Source organism: Nipponia nippon, unplaced genomic scaffold (assembly GCF_047370975.1).
Source record: "Nipponia nippon isolate SJK-2023a ecotype South Korea unplaced genomic scaffold, ASM4737097v1 scaffold_35, whole genome shotgun sequence".
NCBI classification, from domain to species: domain Eukaryota; kingdom Metazoa; phylum Chordata; class Aves; order Pelecaniformes; family Threskiornithidae; genus Nipponia; species Nipponia nippon.
This window is the reverse complement of record NW_028262353.1, coordinates 2,619,995-2,639,453: the sequence shown is the minus strand read 5'-3', so window position 1 is coordinate 2,639,453 and position 19,459 is coordinate 2,619,995. Positions and strand designations below refer to the sequence as shown.

The following is a 19,459-nucleotide window of genomic DNA, read 5'->3' as shown; positions in this document are numbered from 1 at the left end:
TTTGGGGCAGCGTGGGGTGAGAAGGGCTCACCGCAGGGTGATTTGTGCTTGCTCCCACCCCTCTGGCAGGGCGATGGCGCAGACGCGTGGCCTGCCCTTGCTGGAGCTGCTGTTGCAGAAGGCAGCACCCCGGTGGGGATGGGGCCAGGCAGAGATTTTGTAGTCACTGAGAAAAGCTGTTTCCTCCAGGATGAGGATGGCGATGAGGCTGCCAGGGCCTTGAAGGGTGCTTTACCCACCTGGGGACTACCCGGATCCTGTCGCTCCGGTGCCCGACGCGGCCCAGCACCTCGTGACTGAGCAAGTGCAGCGCTGAGCCTGTGCCTGGCTTTACTACGCAGGCGGCACTAATGGCAGGGAGGGGAGGAACCCGGGGTGCCCAGCAGAGCCATGTTATCAGCGGCCCGGCACGCCCAGCTCACGGCTTTTATGTCATAGCCAAAAAATCAAAATGAAAAAAAAGCCCTGAAGTTAATGGAAGAGCTCAAAGACAGACATTGCCCGGATGTTTTTGGCCAGGGGCTGCCACTGTTTGCTGTCATTTGCATGGCTTTGTGATACTTAGTGAGGAATTGTGGGTCTCTCTTAACATTATAAGAGATGAGCAGGGCTCTATCGCTGCTCCCTCAGTTTTGGGGTATCAGGCTTGCAGCGCTGACCTGGGAAGGGGCAGCTGCAGGCTGCGCGGCTGCGGATTTTCCGCATTCGCGGAACAACGTACGCTGCGTAATGGCGCTGGGGAAGAGGGGGTCTGCACGCTTTGGGAAACACCGTGAAGTATCTTTGTAAGTCTGTGCAGACGGATGCACTTTGTGCTTTGTGCTCGTTCTTTGGATCCGGTCTTGGCTCAGTCTGGGGTCATAAGTGGAGCTGGTTGAAATTTAATCTCTCCGCTGCAGAGCAGACGCTGATATTATGAAGGCAAAGTGCCCTGAATTAGCGTAAAAGCAGGTGTATTGAGAGTGTCTTGTTGACTGCAACTTCTGCAAGTTGGATTCAGGAGAAATAATTCAGCTTCAGAAGCAGCTTGGCAACAGGGGAGATTTTTGTACTTCTAGAGAAGGGAGGCAGACGTGACCCAGAGAAACCCAGCACCCACTGACTCCAGAGCCCTCCACCGCCGAGCGCTGCCGCAGCCCCGCTGCACGGCGTGTGAGCTGCCTTCAGCGCTCGCTCTTTGGCAGGCAGAGCTGTCCCCCGGCTCTCGCCACTTGGGCTGAGTCTCCTGGGTGCCAGACTTTGCCTCCCACCGCTTGTCGGAACGGCAGCTGAGCTTCCCGTGCCCCTGGGCAGGATGCCTCTGCTGGGGAGAACAGAGGCAAAAAAGGATGATGATGGGAGCAAGCAGGTCTCAAAGGTATTAAGAGGTAGAAAAAGCCATCAAACGATCCATAAAGCAGTATTTTTTTTGTCCTCCCTGTTCCACAGCAGTGACTAAGAAGTATAACAAGCATCTAAAATGTGGATAAAATCATACACGGACAAAGGACGTTCGTGTTGGTGTGGGGCCAGGAATGTGCCTGGTCTGGACGTCGGGGTGACCCGGGAAGCTGCTGTGGTTCATGGAGCAGCCGTGAATTTGGGCTCAGAGAACTTAGGGAAAGCTGGAGGTCGTTTAGCTTTGCAAATGTGAGTTGAGGGAAAGATGGAGCCCAGTAGAGAGCAAAGACAATTGCAGAGGGCAATTCCTCCTCGAATGGGCAAGTCCTTTGACCCATCTGGTGGCATCTCAGGGACGCTATTCTCTTCGTGCTTTGGGGCAGGGTATGGCCAAGACATCCCTCCCAGCCCCGTTTTCCCTCCTGGTATGATGTAGGCAGGTAATACGACACAGTCAGCAGCACATCCATCTTTCTGTACTCAGCTGTGTATTTTCAGCCTTCCACAGCACAACTCCAGAACTGGAAGCGTTGCCTTCAGCACTGAAACGTCTCAAAGCCCTTCGTTATTATCACATCAGTTAAACATCTTTAGTAGCTCTGCCCCGGCGTGAGCATGTTCGTGGCTGGGGAGGTTGCTCCATGCATGCGCTTTACTCGCAGGCATTAAAGATGCCCAGCTGATTTCATCTGGGCGGTCAGCAGTACTTCTTCTTTCTGTGCAAGGAAATCTTGCTGCTTCCTCCGCTCATAAAAGCAGTGAAATTGCTTTTTTTTCCTTCTTACGGTGTTGATGGTTTCCACGCAGGTGTAAAGCCCAGCTATGCCTGCCAAGGCTCAGAGCGCTTCAGCTTCTGCCTCTTGCTCTCTGCAGGGTAAAATGCACAATAATTAAGTATACTTTATAATACTTATCAAGCATACTTGATAATACACTTTTTAAATCTAATACTTTAAGCAAATACTTCTTTGCGTGTTTGTTCTATCTCTGCTTACTCTTTGCCTCTGTATTTCTCCCCCCCTGCTGAGCTGTCCTGATTTTCTCTCCCCAGTTAAGCGCCCCAGCCAAATGCTGTGGTCCCGCTGGCCACCCCAGTGTTTCCTTCTGGGCCGCGTCGCAGGACGCGGTCGCTTTGCTCCGTCCGCCTCCCCCTGCGGCACTGCTGTACCACCAGCTGCGAACCCTGGGCTGCGACGTTGGCCGTGTGTTACTGTAATAGCAGGACTGAGGTCACGGGCAACGCGGTTCTGTCTGCAGATGTCAGAGTGTTTTACAAAGGAGGTAAGTTCTGTTCTTCTCTGTAGGGAAACTGAGGCAGAGGAAGGGTAAGGACTTGGATGCAACCAGGCTTGAGAAGGCGGCTGCAGGTGGTGGGGAGCTTTCTTCAGTTCCCTGGTGTTTAAGCTGCTTTTGCTTTGGTTTCCATCAGTTTTTCAGTAACTACCAAGGCCAAAACCCTGCTCTGAGGTTGATTTTGATTTTCATCTTGTGCTTAAAACAAATTAAATGGCACGAAACCAGTATGGGCTGGGCTGAGTCCCCAGCTCCCACTGGGCAGGGAGGAGCAAGGTGGGGGGGAAACAACTCCTATCCTGGGAAGGCTTCCACCTGGGATGCCTAATTAGCTTGATGGGAAGCCTAATTGGCTTGATGAGGTTATAAAGGACAACACCCCATGCAGTAGAGATGAAGAGAGGTTCTCCAGCCTCCTGCTGGAGATGGCGGCACTTTGTGCTGGAGCAGCCGCAGCCTGGGAAGAGGTGCGCAGGACGGGCTGGGAGTTGGGTCTGCTTTGCCTCCGGGGTCGCTGCAACGACGCTGTGCCCTGTTGGAGAGCTGAGCAGGACCTGCTCTGGTGCTGGGATGAGAGGAAGGACAAGGGGGTGTGAAACCATCCAGCAGCTCCTGGTATATGGCTTCCAGGAGTTCCCAGGCAACTCGAGGCAATTGGTGATGGTTTTAAGGGGATTTAGCAATCAATGATAGTAATAAAAAGTGTCAGTTAGCTTTATGCAAATCGCTAGAGCATCTTTGCTTAGTCAGTACCCTCTAAATGTTCTTGTTTGTTTGTTTTTCCTGGGGGAAAAATCATTTGGGGCTCCACCCTGTCCTAATGAAGACATCTAACCTGGGAAGCACCTGCCTCCCGTGCCTCGCTGGCAGCCGCTGTGCCGTAAACCCTCAGCATGGGCTGGAACGGGTCCTGCTCCTTCTGTGCGGGTGTGAGGAAGAAGAGAGCTGTACTTCCAACTCAGTGGTGCTCTGGAGAGAGGTTATAGCCCCGCTCCTTGCCTAGCTGCTCACATGCATGGAGAACAGATGCGCTGGGGGTTATACAAGCTTGAGAAATGGGCCTGTGTGAACCTCATGGGGTTCAACAAGGCCAAGGGCAGGGTCCCGCACCTGGGTGGGGGCAACCCCCGGTGTCAGCACAGGCTGGGGGATGGAGGGGTGGAGAGCAGCCCTGAGGAGAGGGACTCGGGGGTGCTGATGGATGAGAAGCTGGCCATGAGCCGGCGATGTGTGCTCACAGCCCAGAAAGCCAAGCGTCTCCTGGGCTGCGTCCCCCACAGCGTGGGCAGCGGGGCGATGGGGGGATTCTGCCCCTCTGCTCCGCTCTGGGGAGACCCCCCTGGAGCCCTGCCTCCAGCTCGGGGGTCCTCAGCACGGGAAGGACAGGGAGCTGTGGGAGCGGGGCCAGAGGAGGCCACGGAGACGATCCGAGGGCGGCACAGCTCTGCTGTGGGGACAGGCTGAGAGCTGGGGGGGTTCAGCCTGGAGAGGAGGAGGCTGCGGGGAGGCCTCATTGCGGCCTTGCAGTGTTTAAAGGGGGCTGAGAAGAAAGATGGGGACAGGCTTTTTAGCAGGGCCTGTAGCGCTAGGACGAGGGGTGATGGTTTTAAACTAAAGGAGCGTAGGTTTAGACTAAACACAAGAAAAAAAATTTTCATGATGAGGGTGGTGAGACACTGGCAGGGGTTGCCCAGAGAGGTGGTGGATGCCCCATCCCTGGAAACCTTCAAGGCCAGGCTGGAGGGGGCTGTGAGCACCCTGATCTGGTTGTGGATGTCCCTGCCCATGGCAGGGGGACGGACGGGATGGCCTGGAAAGGTCCATCCCAAAGCCCTCTGTGATTCATTCTCTGGGAGACTATTGAGGAGCGGTGTCTGGGTGAGGAAGGAAGAGCTCCCAGCGGATGGAGGCCTTGGCCTGGGCCTGTTTTAGACCCTTTGGTCTAATGCCCTTTTGGCATTGAGATCCTGGAGCAGAGACAGGAATTAACTCTCCTTTCCCCAAATGAAGGTGTCGAATGAAAGTAACTGAGTTGCTATGTCAATTTATTGGAGATGCAAGACTAAAACTAGGATGAAAGCTGCTGGCAAAATATCAGGTCGTTAGAAATAAATCCCTGCCTCCTCTTTTTTTTTTTTTTCCCCAAATAGGGCTAATGTACTTACGCTAGCAGTTCAGTGCGCTAGGTACTGGACAACTGGGAAGGCAATGGATGCTGGTCCCGTGCGTTAAAGGTTGGGTTTGGATCCCTTGAACAAGATCACGGGGAGCTTTGTGTCCTAGGGCCAGATACGTCGATGGATCAGTCCCTTTCATACCTGACAGGGGACTCTGGCCCCCAGACTCTTCAGTTATGATGGCATTTATGGCAACAGATGAGCCAGACCATTAAAAACCCAGAAGGAAAAGGAAAGTTGAGGATCAGTTTCAAAACAGGTAATGCAAGTACATAAGCAAGCTACCTTCAAACAGCAACAGCCTTTGAAATCTCTCTTTTGGGGCAAATAATCAATGAAATCGATGCAATGTGTAGGGAAACTGCAAGCTAGGCAATTTTGGGTGAGTTCTGCTCGTGCCAGGGGTGTATGTGTAATCTAAAAGGCTGGCTGAAAAAACTAGGTTGATCCGGGGTGAGAGCTGCTGAGATAACTGGGCTGGATAAAGCTCTTAAGTAGAAGGTGTCCTCTCTCATGCTTCATTTTAATCCTTGAATCTGCAGGAGTGGAAAGACCAGGGAATTACACCAAAGGCATCTTGTTTTAACTGCATAATGGGAGCAATGAGGGGGATTTTAGCCCTTCTTGCTCCTAGATTCCTTAGCAGAAATAGCAAAACTCGTGACCATGGGAAAGCCCTCTTTACTCTTTGTATCCCCATGCATGGAAAACGGGGGAGCTGGGTGCACTCGATCCGCCTCTGGCCTGGCTGTTGGTGTGTGTTGGCAGAAAGGTGTGCGTGTTGCTTTGTTTCCAGCCTTGCCACATATCTACAGCTCTTTACATGTTGCTCCTGGCTGACTTGGTCATGGACATCACCTTCACGTGGGAGCTCCTCGTGCTCCTGCTGCTACCACCATCGCTGCAGCTCACCTCTGTGCCGCAGAGCCCCACGCTGCTGGCCCAGCACGCGTTCCTGTTGACTGACGCATGGGCACTTGCAAAGCCAGGCTCTAGGCCATAGGTGAGACCTCCCTGCGAATGGCAGACAGCTGCAAAAGGCAGAGCAAAGCTGACTTTCAGCTTAGGGAACTCCTGGGAGCAAAGGCAGAAGATGCCTGAGTTTGGTAGAAGGTGAATACTCCAACTTACGGATGTTGACAGGGAAGCCGCCTTTTTCACAGAGCCTGTAGAGAATGGGAAAAGGTTGCACGTTATCAATCTGTGTTCAAATGCGAAGCCCTTTAGCCTCAGCCGTGAGCCTGACCCTCTCTAGCCTGTCTCTTGGAGGTGCTAGGACTGGCTGTTTGGGTGGAGGTGTATTAGGACTGATAGGAAGAACTGATCTCCATCAGAGCTGCGTAGATGACTTGCAGCATGGCAGCTCCAAAACAGCACTGGCCGCTTGTTTTTCCTTTCAACACATGCATCTGAAGTAGCTGGTGCAGCCCTGCCAGGGTCTGTCACTCACCTGCTCTCCTCTCCTTCCAGCAGCTTCCTATAGGTGACGATCTCGATGTCCAGGGCCAGCTTGGCGTTCACGAGCTCCTGGTACTTGTGGAGCTGCTGGGCGAGGTCTGCCTTGGTCTGCTGCAGGGCTGCCTCCAGCTCGGAGAGTTTGTGCTTCGCATCCTTGACGGCCGTTTCCCCACGCTGCTCAGCGTCGGCCACGGCGGCTTCCAGCTTGCAGCGCTGCAAGGAGCGAGACACGGTCAGTCTTAGCTGTCTCTTGCTATCTTCAAACGTAATGCATGATCAAGAGATGGGTTTAAAGTCTGGTTGGCCATTCAGCCCAGCAGTAAGATGAGCACGCGGCCCCGCTGGCAGGGGCTTGAGGGGGCTGGACATGCAGTTTCAGTGCTCCCTCGTGTTGCTTGCAGGGGATGGGATGCTGTAACTGCACTTGCCTTCAGGTACTGCATGAGTTGGGCTTTAATGCAGCCCTAGTTGAAGCAGCAGAGTCCCAGCTCATGAACACCCTTTGCAAGGTGCTACAGCACCATTTAATTTAGTTGTGGGAGCTCGCAGGAACAGCAATTCACTCTCTGCCCTGCTGAAACAGCCCGACCTGGCTGTGCTCACCTGGTCCTTGGTGCTCCTGACTTCTCCGTTCAGTCTCTGGACTATCCGTGTCAGCTCACCTATCTTGATTTTTGTCTCTCGCAGGCTGTCAGCATTTCTGCCTGCAGTGACTCGCAGCTCCTCCAACTAAAAAAGCCCAAAAGACATGGTTGCATATCCCAAAAACACATGCTTTGAGTTAAGTTAGAGCAAATCAGGAGGGTGGGGGGGTGTTTCTCTGGGTCTGAAGAGAGAAACTGCACCCAAACCTTCCCTTTGCCAGGTTTTCTCACCTTGCTTTCATGCCAGGCCTGTGCTTCTGCCCGGCTCCTGCGGGCAATGTCCTTGTACTGAGCCTTGACGTCTGCGATGATGCCATCGAAGTCGAGATCTCGGCTATTGTCCATCTGCACCACCACCGAAGTATCTGAGATCTGGGCCCGCAGCTGGTGGGTCTCCTGGTGGCGACATGGGGTTGAGCTGGTCAGAGAGATGCTGTGCTCCAAGTCCAGCCCCAAGCTGATGTGTCCCCCATGTTGTGCCACTCTGTCCCCCTTTGCAGTGACCAACCAGAGATGAACTGCATGTCTCACCATTCAGCGCAAGCGATGACCACCGCCCTGCCTTACCCCCTCTTCCCCTGTCCTTTGGGATAAGCAACTTCAAAATCCAGCTGGGAAATGCAAATGACGGGTGGAGCAATAGGGAGGCTTCTTACCTCTTCGTAGAACATTCTCAGGAATTCAACCTCTTCTTTCAGGCTTTCCACCTTGGCCTCCAGCTCTGCTTTGTTTAAGAAAAAACAGTCGGCGTCCTGGAGATGCATTGGGGATAGAAGAAGGAAGTTTGTTAGCGAGAGCAGACTCAGGGCTCCCCTTGGGGTGAGGGACTTTCAGTGCTGGTACCGGGACCGTGCGCCAGCTCCCAATTACACAGGTGCTGCTGAGTTCAAGCAAACCCAAGCACCGGCTCCTGCTCGTACTTGTTTTGTGTGCTGCTTTTGGGAAATAAATCACCGCGTGCACCCCAAAGACCTGAACCCGGAGAGGAGAGTTCAAACAGCCCCTTGCTCACCTTCTTCAGGGCAATAAACTCACTCTCGGTGCACGTCCGCTGGCTGCGTTCGTCCTTGTACCTGTGTGGGAAAATGGGAGATCTTGTTTGAGTTCAGCACAATTACATCTTTGTTGGGGTTTCTGCAGGCCTTCTTTCAAGAAGTGAAACTCCTAATTTTTTTCCTTCTCCCCAAACAATGTTTTGGGATGCTTTGGTCTTGTTTCGTAGACCATGGGAAAGCAAACATGTTGTCAGAGAGGTTTCTGCGTCTTTACAAATTTGCAGCAGAACTGTTTTCATTTGACCTCTGCAACAGCAAATAGCTGCCCAGCATTTCTAAATTCCTTGAATTAGGAAGGAGAAAAAGAGAACCTGGAAGAAGGACATCCTCTGTTTCCTCCATCTCTCTGTAAATTGGAACCTTATTTTATATACTGAGATCCTGGTAGATCTCTCCATCTACCTACCAGGTCTCTGGGAACCATTGACTACAACAAAAAGTTCGGTCTCTGCCTGTTTACAAATCTCGAACAACATTTTGAGCCCTACACTCACATTTTTTATTTTTTTTACTTACATTTTCCTGTTGGTTTCCAAAACCTGCTGTGCTGCTTTCAGGTCTGTTTCGAACTGGGCTCTGTTGCACCCCAGTGCTTCCAGCTGCTTCTTCAAGTTGCCAATATAAGCCTCTAACATGGGCATGATGGTATTCTTGCAGGTTTTTTGACCCTGCAGGAAGCTCCACTTGGTCTCCAGCACCTTGTTCTGCTGTTCCAGGAGTCGAACCTGAATCCCAGAAAGCAAAATAGGAAACAAGATGAGGATTAAGGGCTTGTGAGAGCCAGCGTCTGTGCAACAGCAGGGAGATGTGTGTTCCTGCTCTTGATACATGTGAACGCAGCGTTTCCTAATCCAGTGTGCTTTTGTGCGTAGGCTGTTTCTGGGCCACCCATGGGGAAATGCACAAAAATCTAAGCACTTCCAGAAAGGAGAGATTTGCAATAAATTGGGGATGTGCAGAGGGGAATGGGCAACTGGTTTTAGCTCGTTCCCTTCCTGCAGTCAGGCCTAGAGATTGGATCAATAGTGCCTGGACACTGAAGCTTCCCCAGTGGCTCATAAAGACCTTGGTACTCAACTGGAAGTTGCCCTCTGTGTCTAAAATGAGTTGTCTTACAAGGATTTCATGCCCTTTCCATGCTAGACACCTCACTTGGACTCTAGTGCCTGCAAACTGGAGCTGAGGAGGGGTTCCCAGCTCACCTTGTCAATGAAAGACGCAAATTTGTTGTTGAGGGTCTTGATCTGCTCCTTCTCTTGGTACTTCACCGTTTGCATGTTGGGATCAAGTTCCAGTCTGAGCGGTTGGAGCAGTTGCTCGTTGATGGTGATGGGGGTGATGGTGCATGGCTTGGAGACTCCATGAACCCTGTAGCCAAAGCCAGCACCTCTGCAACCAAACCCTGTGCCAGCTGCACCGAAGCCATATCCACGTCTCGGAGGAGGAGATCTTCCAACAGCTATTCCGGGCCTGGAGAATGCCACGCAATCCAGACTTCTGCTGCTGAAGCAACCCAAACCACAGTAGCCCATGCCACCACCCCAATGACACGAGGCAGTGATGAAACTACATCGATTCCTGAGAAGAGCGGCAGAGGAAGAGCTGCAATTCCTGATGGCGTGGCTGGAGCGGGTGCTGTAGGAGCAGCAGGACATGGCTGCTGGTGGGAGAGGGACTGGTGCAGGCGATGAGCTGGGAGGAGGTTCGAGGGTGCAGTTCCCTCTGACCACAGTGGAGCACCTTCTTCCTTTTATTTGCGTGGAAAACGGGGCGAGGCTGCATGAAACTTCCACAAAATGTTTATGATGCAAAGAATGTGAACTACTTAGCATATGCCGCGCTTACCAACAGAGAAAGCAGCAGCACTTTTGCCCCGTAAAGGTTTGAAGAATGCTGTTAAGTCAGAGGGGTCATGTTCGGGTCTTGTGTAATAGCAACAAAAAATTAGGGGAGTTGTGCTGGGTGAGTTGTTTTCAGGAGACATGGTAAAAATTGCACATTCCCCTTTCTTTAGGTTGGACGAAGTGGAACTGAGCCTTTGCAAATGTAAAATGCTTTTCTATCAAAGGAGATCTTTAGGTTTTGCTGTGATTCAACCTACTGTTTAATAAAAACTATCGGTTATACATGTGAATTTACTGAGAACTAATGAACAAAGTCTCGCTGGCAGGTTAGGGGTAAATGACCATGTTTTGTTGATTCTGCCTATAAAAAGGCAACGTGTTTTAATACCAGGGAAACATCTGTGGGGCCGAATCTATTTCTCAAGGTGATTTTTCTGCAGGTTGCTGATATGAGTCTTTTCCAACCTGATAATATATTTGGGGGGAATTGCTGATCAGTTGAAATTGAAACCGATGCTTGGAACATGGTAGCTTTTGCAGACACTCTTACTGGCCACGTCCTCAGGAAAGTGGCGTCTCCTCCTCCCCTCATCCCTCAACTTGAAGGCTGGGTTCCCACCTGGTCTGGGGCAGGGCCAGGCTTGGTCCTTCGCCTCCTACGTTGGGTGAGTGCCCTCATTGCGGCGTCAGGGCTCGGACTCTTCCCGGCTTTGCTGTTCACGCGCGTGTGTGTCCAGGTCCTTGGAAGAACAGGGATAGCGTCGGTGCCCGCGTCGCTGTGTGGGAGGGCAGCGTGTTTTGTAGGGGCAGGGTGGAAGTTTCAAACTAATGATTTTGTTTTGTTTACTGCATTTCTTTCCCCTTCCCTATTCAGTGGTTGGTTACAATTGCAAGCCAAAATTACCAGCTTTGCTGATGGAATCTGGGAGCTCTTGGACACTTCGGCTCCAAGGCTTACAGACATCCTTAGGGGAACGGGGCATGAGAAGATCTGGAGTTAATCTTGGGATTGTCCTCAATCCTCATGTGTCAGACCACGTTGCTCCAGACTGTAGTTGTATTTTATGGCTCTCTGGCTGTATCTCTTCTCTCCACGTTGTCATCCGAGGAAACGCTTTCTGCTTTTGATGAGACAACTGACACCAAATGCAACTCTACAGCGCTTTGGGACAGAAATCTGAGGACAGGGGTTGCAGGAGGCTGGGCTTGCAGGGAGCCTGACCCAACAGGAGAGAGGGACAGGGGATAAAGCTGCAGGTTCTCCAATGCAACGGGGAGAGGCAGCTGAATACGTTGTTGAACAGACTTCAAAAAACCCCAAAATGTTTTGAGCTAGCTCAATTAACCCAAATAGTTCAAATCAGGTTGAGCATGTTGGGAGTGAGATGTCTTGGTGCTACATTTTTTTCTTTTTTTAATGGAAAAATCTCAATTTAAAAAAAAAAAAAAAAAAGGTTTTGTTTCAGAAAAACTTTTCGATGGGAGAATTCCTCCTCTTCCTTCCTCTTCAGAGCAGGAAAATAGCCCCTGGGTTTGTTCCTGTTCTTGTGATCTCTCGCATCCCAGCTGCATGCACGCAGTCTGGCTGGAGTCACTCCTAGCAGCTCCGTCATAGCACAGTGGTTTTAGGCCCCCAGGGAGTTTCCCCCCCCCTTTCCTCCTGGGTTTCGGGGATTAGGTGCAGGGCTATGATGTTCACTGAGTGACGGACACGGGGGGAGCGTGGTGGGTGAGATGGGTTGCGGCCTGATCTCCTCACCCCCCTCCCTGTTCCCATGGACCAGCTCTGCACCCCACATTTTCCAAAAGCCAGCGGATCTCTTGGGGACTCCAATGAGAGACGGCCTTGGCCTCGATTTGCGTTTGGGTTTGGTGGTTTTGTTATTTTTTTATATTGTCTCGTTAATGTGTGTTTCGTAACTCTGAAAAGAGGAGCCCTACCATGTGATCTCAGATTTGCTGTGGCAGTCTATTGGGGAGAAATAGAGGAAAAAACAAGACAAAGGCAACCAACAAACATCACAGAGGAATCGGATGTTCTAGGTAAGACTCCTCTGCTCCCTTTGATTTTTAACTTTTTGCAATCATGTCCATACGCTGGAGGAGCAGAAACTCGTATCGCTTAGTGTTTTTAACCCAGGTAAATGGTTCCTTATTACCTACGCGGTGCTAACTGTGCACTGCCTAGTTAAGAGAGCGATGCTGCACAAGCTTTGCTAGACCTACGCAACCCAGGGGGAACAGGCAAACTTTGGGAAGAGCCTATTTGTAAAACTACAGCATAAAGCGATGAAAAGAGCAAGTCTCATAACAGTAGTGAATGTGGCAGGGAATAAGCAACATGGACTGGGCTGAAAGCTTTACGATCCGCCACGTGGTTTCTGTGTGTGCTGCTAGCAGGCTCCTGCTGATATGAACTGGTGGAGTGAGGACCCTCCTGTCAATGCTTGCTGGTTTTCTTAGTGTTTTGACCTGCAGGAGGTTGTAGAGGACACGAGTTTGGCGTTGGAGCTCTTCCCGCTCCTCCCATGGTGGTACAAGGAGCACAGATGTCTCCAGAGTTGGTGATGATGCTTTTGCCACAGACACCTCCTCCGCTCACTAGACCTCTGCTCCTGAGTACGGATCTGCTGCTGGAAGAGTAGCTGCCGCCAAAGTGTGCGTCGGTATTGCATGTGATTCTTCCTGGGGATTGACGCACAGCTGCAAAGAAAACATTTCATTCCATCCTACAGAGGAGATCCTGGGGGACTAGTAGGAACAGGGATTTGTCTGGTACTTAAAAATATTCACAGAGCAGCTACCGTCTACACACAACCTTAGGGTAATGGGGAAAATGGAGATGTGTAAAAACCAAAGTCCCTATTTAATGTGTGTCCCTATAACTGTCCGATAATTGGGAGGTTTGGGGATGTGGGAAGCTGCCAGCAGGCCAGGTGCTTTGGACCTGCCATGACTCAACTGCTCTGCTCATGCCCGTGAGGAAGTTTTCCTGAGTCCAGTGTCATGCCCAAGCAGGGAAAGGGTTTTGCTCTGGCTCTGTGTCTGTAAGCGTGAGCAAGTCCTGGCCAAGGGCTTTCCCTCTGTCCCCTCAATTAGCCCACGTGTGAATAGGAACCCAGTCATTTCGGCTGGGGTGGCAAAGGTGGCCAGGCACGACTGTGGCTGAGCTTTTGGATTGATGAGACCTGAGGCTACGCACGACATCATCTTTATTCATGCAAGGCCTTCCATTTGGGGGGAAAATCTAAGTGCTTGAGTGCCTTAGCAGCTTTTGACTTTGTAAAGTGTTTGGGTCCATAAATGCTGGAAAGCGCTTTGGGAAGTGTCACCCCCTAGAACTTTGGGTCTCGGTGGGATTTGCTGCAGTTACAGAGGTGGTACTGTTTCTTCCTTGTAAGGTTGTACGAGCAACCACCACCTCTCCTCTCCCTCCAGCAGCTTCCTGTAGGTCGCGATCTCCATGTCCGGGGCCAGCTTGACGTTCATCAGCTCTTGGTGCTCACGGGCCATGTCCTGCTTTGCCTTCTCCAGCTCAGAGAGTTTGCACTTTGCATCTGTGATAACCACTTCCCTGTGCTCTGCAGCTTCACCAATGGCTCCTTCCGCTTTGCATCACTGCAGGTAGGAGATTTTCATTGCTGCCACTTATTTGCATGTGCTTTGAATAGTTCAGAGCTGTTGAATCTGCCTGTGTATTCATCCACCTGCGCTTTGTTGTATTTTCAGGCTCTATAGATAAACCTTTAACTCTAGGATGATTCTCTCTGCCTAGCTCAGACTTTGGTCTATGTGTTGTCTTCTCACTGCAGGTCTCCACTGATGGTAGTTCCGTTATTAGCCATAACAGACCATTTTACTCTGTACTCTGGGTTACCAGCAAGTCTTAGAGTTGAGCAGCTGCCATGTATTTCACGAAAACTGACTTTATTGCTCCCTCACTGTAGCGGAGGAGTTTTGGAAAGCCGCAACCCGGGAATGGCGATTGACACGTTATTGCCCCTGAGTCATCCTTACCTGGGCTTTGGTGTTTTCACATTCTCCAGTCAGTCTCTGAATCACTCAATTCAGCTCCGCAATTTCATTCTTTGTATTACGCAAGCTGTCGTCGTGTTTGCCAGCAGTTTCTCTCAGTTCCTCATACTGAGGAGAGAGAAAATGCAATGAAAATAAATACCAGAGTGAGGAGGTACGTCAGTAATTAAACCTACTATGTGATTCTGGGTCCGCAGTCCCAGATCTTGAGCTTTAAGGCAAAAACCTTTGTCACTGGGGGACACGAATGACTCATTTACACAGCAGCAGCTCTGTCTGTGAAGGCATTAACAGAGGATGTGTCACACATAAGGAAAACATGGCAGGTGGCTAAGAAAACAGACCTTTAAAAAGCCTGTTCAACCCAAATTGGGAAATCTGAAGAAGCAGGGCCCTTAGCAGACGTGGGGCATAAATACTTTAGTGAGAGTCATCATGACTCACCTTGCTGTAGTACCAGGTTTCTGCATCGGACTGGCCTTTTTAGCAAAAATGTTGATCATTTGCACAGTAACAGAGGTGCCTGAAATGGGTGCTTGGAGCTAAGTGATTTCCGAGGGGTGACAGCAAGGTTGTCAGTCATCTGCACCGAGGTGCTTTCCCTGGGGATCTCCATGGTGTGGAGACAAGGAGATGCAGTCGGCTCCACGTACCACGACTTCAGGCTCACTGCAGAAAACCCAAAGAGGGATTTTCTGGTTTAATATCTCTGGATCCTACCTTCACCGTCAAGTTGAAACAGATTCCTTAGGATCTCGCCCGTGTAATGCAAGAGTAACACCTTTGAAATCTGGAGCTGTCAACTGATGTACACGTGAAACACCGAAAATCTCCATGAACTTAAGCGATGGGTTGTGGGAGCCTGAGTCCACAGGCCTAAAGAGGCACGGGGTGGAGGAAAAGGGAGTGGAAAAGGAGGAGCCATGGCCACTTCATACAGGCTCCTCAGGCAGTTGATCTCTTGGGTGAGGGACTCCACCTTGGCTTCCAGCTCAGCTTGGTTCACATAGGCGCAATCTGCGTCCTGAAGCGCGTCAAAGGTTTATGAAATGAAAGAGCAAACTGCTTAATGCCAGCAAGTGATGAGATTACAAACTCTTGGGGCTGCTTTTTTCAAGGACATGAGTTTTACCATGCTATTAAATTGTTTCGCTCTCTTATCCTCTTAGGCAGAAGACAAAAAATCACTAGACACAGAGAAGAGAAGGAAGGGTTTTGACCAGTTGGGGTATACAAACATCCCAAATGAACAAGCTCAGCTAAAACTGACTCACTTAAGGTGGGATTCAACTCTTTTAACTAAATCTTCCCAAAAGCTGGCCTTTAGGTCCCTCTAGAGTCTCTGGAGAGTGAGAGGCAGTCTCACCCTCTCTTTCCAGCAATATTGGCTGCTGTTCATACTAAAAGCCCAGAATAAGTGTTTGAGTTGGTTTGAAATGCTCGTACCTTCTTGAGCATAACAAACTCATTCTCAGCGCATGTTTTTCAGCGAGTTTCCTCTTCATACCTGCAAGGAGAAGAAAAAAGATCACTTGGCTTCTCGTTATTCAGCTTAAGCAAGAATATGAATCTAATCTTCCTCTACCACCTCCAGATGCTCAGCCTCAGTGTGGAAACCGACTGCTGATGCAAGCCATACACATGTACATCTGGAGGAGATTTTGCATCTTGTGCAGCCTTTGCCACCCCAAAATTAGACGAGAGCAGTTCTAGCCCTAGTTTTGGAGCGTGTATCTAAAAACCCCCTACTTTTTCTTGTAATCTCCATGCATGCTGCTCAGTTCTGTTTCCAGCTTGGCTCTGTCGCTTCCTAGAACACGCAACTGCCTCTTCAAGTTGCTAATATAAGTTTCAAACATTGGCTCAATGTTGCTCCTGTAACACTTTTGTCCCTGTAGAAATCCCCATGTGCTCTCCAGCACCTTGTTCTGTTGTGCCAGGAGCTGGACTTGAAACCCAGATGTAAAGCATTTGAAATACAGCGATTTGTTATACTGGTGACACAGAAATGAACAATTACAGCCCCAGAACTGGCAAATTGAGAGAAAATCTGTGAATTATTCAGGATAGTATCAGGTGAATGGAGAAGGCATGCATTTAAAATCTGTCGAACAGCATCTTCTCATAAGAAGGTTCTTCAGAAAAATGTCTTGGTTGTTATTATGCAAAAAGCACAAGTTAAACTCAGCACCAAAGCAGAGTGGGGTAAGTCAGAGGGAATTCTACTGAAGTGAGGGTTCAAGTGATTTAAAAATGGGGCATTAGAGAATCCACTTCTCTGCATGTAACAGCAAAGCTTGATTGTCATTTGCAATAAGACTGCTTTACACCGCTCTTGGAGCATGAAAATACCTTCTTGCCCCCACTGAAGGCACCTTTTTGCTCTGAGGTGGTGCAGAATGTCCTCCTCCTAAAACCCGAACAGGTCCTTACTGCAAAGTCAGGCTGTGAGTTTTGGCTGCTGTTGCTAGTAAGCAGCATGGCAAATGCGTTCCTTGTCTTGGCTGTGCCGTACGGCAGCTGGTTACGGCTCTGCAGCTGCGGTGCCCGTCGAGCCAGGCATCTCTTCTCTTGCCGTGTCAATGAAAAAGGCAAATTTGTTATTGAGGCTCTTGATCTGCTCCTTTTCCTGGTACTTCACAGACTGAAGGTTTGGGTCCATCTCCAGCTTGAGCGGCCGGAGCAGATGCTCATTGACTGTGGCCTTGGCAATGAGAACCCCGAGGGCTCCACCAACCCTGCAGCCAAAGCCAGCACCTCCATAGCCCAACCCCATGTTGAGGAGCTGTAGCCATATCGCAGGAGATGACAGCCACCGATCACCAGCTTGGGGTTGCAGCCTGCATTGCCACCAAGGCTTCTGCTGCCAAAGCATCCCAGCCCGGCGTACCCCACACCACCACCTCTCTGGCATGAGATGGTGCTGGCAGTATATATCTCTCTTCACGCTTCTCAAGATCACAGCAGAGCAAGAGCTGAAACGCCTCGTGTCCCCGTCTCCACCGCAGACATGGTAGGACTGGCAAGGTGTTGAGACCAGCTCGAAGGGGAATGAAGGCAGAGGGAGAAGCTGAACGCAGGAGCAGGAGGCAGTGCACACAAGCTGGCCTGGCCATAAACCCTCTGCAATGGGAAGCAGAGCTTTCGCCTTTTTATGTCCCAGGAAAATGGGCTTTGGCTGCATGACCAAGACGTTTAAGACGTTTATGAGCTCAGATTGTTTGGTAATATCCCACGCGTCTCTTTTGCTGAATAGTGACCTGAGCTGCTTTTAAGCATGCACCTATCATTCAGTTGTAGGCTGTGTTTCTAATTTGAATGAGAGGGAATCCCTGGTCCCATAAAAACTGTATTTGCAAGCCTCCCTTTTTTATAGTAAGCATGGAAGAGAGAAGCAGAACCAATCTTTTGGTGTTTGCAGGGCACTGGGAGCGAGGGAAGGAACATTGCTTTGCTTTCCATGTGGGAAAAGAAGAATCTGAGTTAAACTCTTGGGAATATTGTAGGCATCCAAACACTGGGGCTGATTTGGTTTGGTGTTACATTAGCTTTTAGCCAGAGTTGCTCCTTTTGTAAGCCTAATTCAATAATTTACTCCTTTCTTTCTTTCATTTGACCTCTGCAATTTTGTTAGCCCCAAGAGAACAATCTTTTCATTCTCTCGGGACAGGAGATGGACCCGTGCATGCGTATCTCTTGGTGCTAGGGCTCTGCTGGTCTGTAACCACAAGCAGAAAGCAGGTGCAGCAAAGGAGGGTGTGGAGCAGACGAAAGCAGTGTAAGATTTTCCAGCTCAGACCTTTGCACCAGCCGGGGAAATCCAAAGCCAAAGGTTGAACAGGTCGAGGCGATGGTGGAGTGAGTGCACTGATCCGCAAAGAGAAATTTGGTCTTATTTGCTGCTCTGTCTCTCAAGCTACCCGTGTGCTTCGCTCCTTCACTGACTGCCCTGAAGAGGGAGTCTGTTGTTTTCCCTAGTTTTGGGGGGAGCACGAGTGATACCGGTCAGATCGATTGACACCTCGCATCTTATTGCTTGCAGAAGGGTCTTCCATGGGGAACAGCTTACACGAGAACTGGGCTTGGTCATTCCTTACTGGTGAAATTGTTTGGCAAACCCCTGTGAATGTAAGTTTGGATTATTTTTTTTAATTATTATTTATTTGTTTATTTTTCATCAAAGGAGGTGGGTTCAGAGTGACAAAGATGCAGGAAAGGCAAGTAAGTCTTTCCTAGAAAATGAAATAGGTGATTTTCAGTCCCATCTTTGCTGAAATATCGAAAGGGCTTTGTGCCATGGGTGGGAACCCTCTTAATTCTTTTGCCTCCAGTGGGATAACGCAGAGGGCTTAGCCCTGAAAATCTCAGCCTTTTCTAAAGATGCATTTGTTTTTATGTGATTTTCTTGGCATTCACTGTGGCCTGAGAACATGTTCTGCTCCATGAAGAGGATCAGAGAGGAGTTCATGCATGCAAGCCTGAAAGCTGGCCTGCCTCATTTAGCCGGGCAACATTTTAGGATAAAGCTGTGTGGGAGTTGTATGTGCTAAGCACTTTTTGGGACTCAGCCTAAAAGGAGTTCAGAGAGCTCAGCATCTTTCATGATTGGGCCCTGGATGCTGGAGAACAGCTGCTTCATGTGATAGTTGGCATCTTCTGTGAAATGGAAGAAGTCATGTTGGCTTCTTTTCTTGCTTTCTCTCTCTTGGGTTTTTAATTACAGACCTGAGCAGAGCTCAGTACCGCCAGCTTGTCTGAGCCAGCCCGGCTTCGATCTGCTGACCCAACAGAAACCTCAGCTCGGGAGCATCACACTGCCTGGGGATCGCATCCTTGTTTAGCACTTGGCCTGACAGCTTTGCTGCCTGCTCCGGAGAGGGGATGGAGATAAATCCCTCCTGTTTTCTCTGCACAAGCTGCAGGTCTGGAACCAGCCTTTCCAGAAGTTTAGCTCTGATGCGTGGGATCCATCTTTCCTGACTTTAAAACACCTTTTGGAGTGCCCCTGCGATGCAGACATCTTCAGCCAACTGCCTAGAGCGCTTTCGGTCCCACGGAGGGAGGGAGGTATTACGGGGAACGAATCGTTCGACCCAAAAGTGTCTGTTTCTGTCCTTTGACTGGCTTGGATGTAGGTGTTTATGGCCAGGTGAAACCAGCCCCACCTTCTGGTCTTGGGTATTGCTGTTCTGTGACCCCTGTCTCCAACGCACTTAATGTTTGCGCTCCTTTCCGGGACTGAGATGGGGAGGAGGAGGATATGGGAAGGCTCTGAGTGACAGCGAGTGCCTATGGCAAATCTTCTAAACCTTAGTCTAAAATTACATTTTTAGATGAATTTTGTAATGGCGCAGAAAACCCACATTGCTCCTGATAAGTTTGATTGCATTTATTGAAGAAATTTCATAAAACTCATACAGTTCAACAGGAGCAGAAGATGAGAGGAAACACACTAGTCACATTTTGGCACATAATTCTCCAACCCTCCTCTTTGCCTCCCTCCCCCTTCCATAAAAAGAGAAGGGAAAAAAAAACAAAACAAGCTAAGAACAAAGGCACTAAAACAGAGATGT

General features: G+C 50.0%; 1 protein-coding gene and 1 pseudogene across 1 annotated transcript; both read right to left on the bottom strand.

The window, feature by feature from the left end:
• Positions 1-5,669: 5,669 nt before the first annotated feature.
• LOC104019211 (keratin, type II cytoskeletal cochleal-like) lies at positions 5,670-10,007 on the bottom strand. The gene is made up of 9 exons (XM_009472439.2): positions 9,210-10,007; positions 8,524-8,732; positions 7,965-8,025; positions 7,609-7,704; positions 7,184-7,348; positions 6,912-7,037; positions 6,301-6,521; positions 5,982-6,016; positions 5,670-5,881 (listed from the first exon to the last, which is right to left on the bottom strand). The coding sequence occupies exons 1-9, from the start codon at positions 9,837-9,839 to the stop codon at positions 5,670-5,672; spliced, it is 1,755 nt and encodes a 584-aa protein (XP_009470714.2). The 5' UTR covers positions 9,840-10,007.
• Positions 10,008-13,220: 3,213 nt separating this feature from the next.
• On the bottom strand, positions 13,221-17,976 carry LOC104019213 (keratin, type II cytoskeletal cochleal-like; annotated as a pseudogene).
• Positions 17,977-19,459: the final 1,483 nt, after the last annotated feature.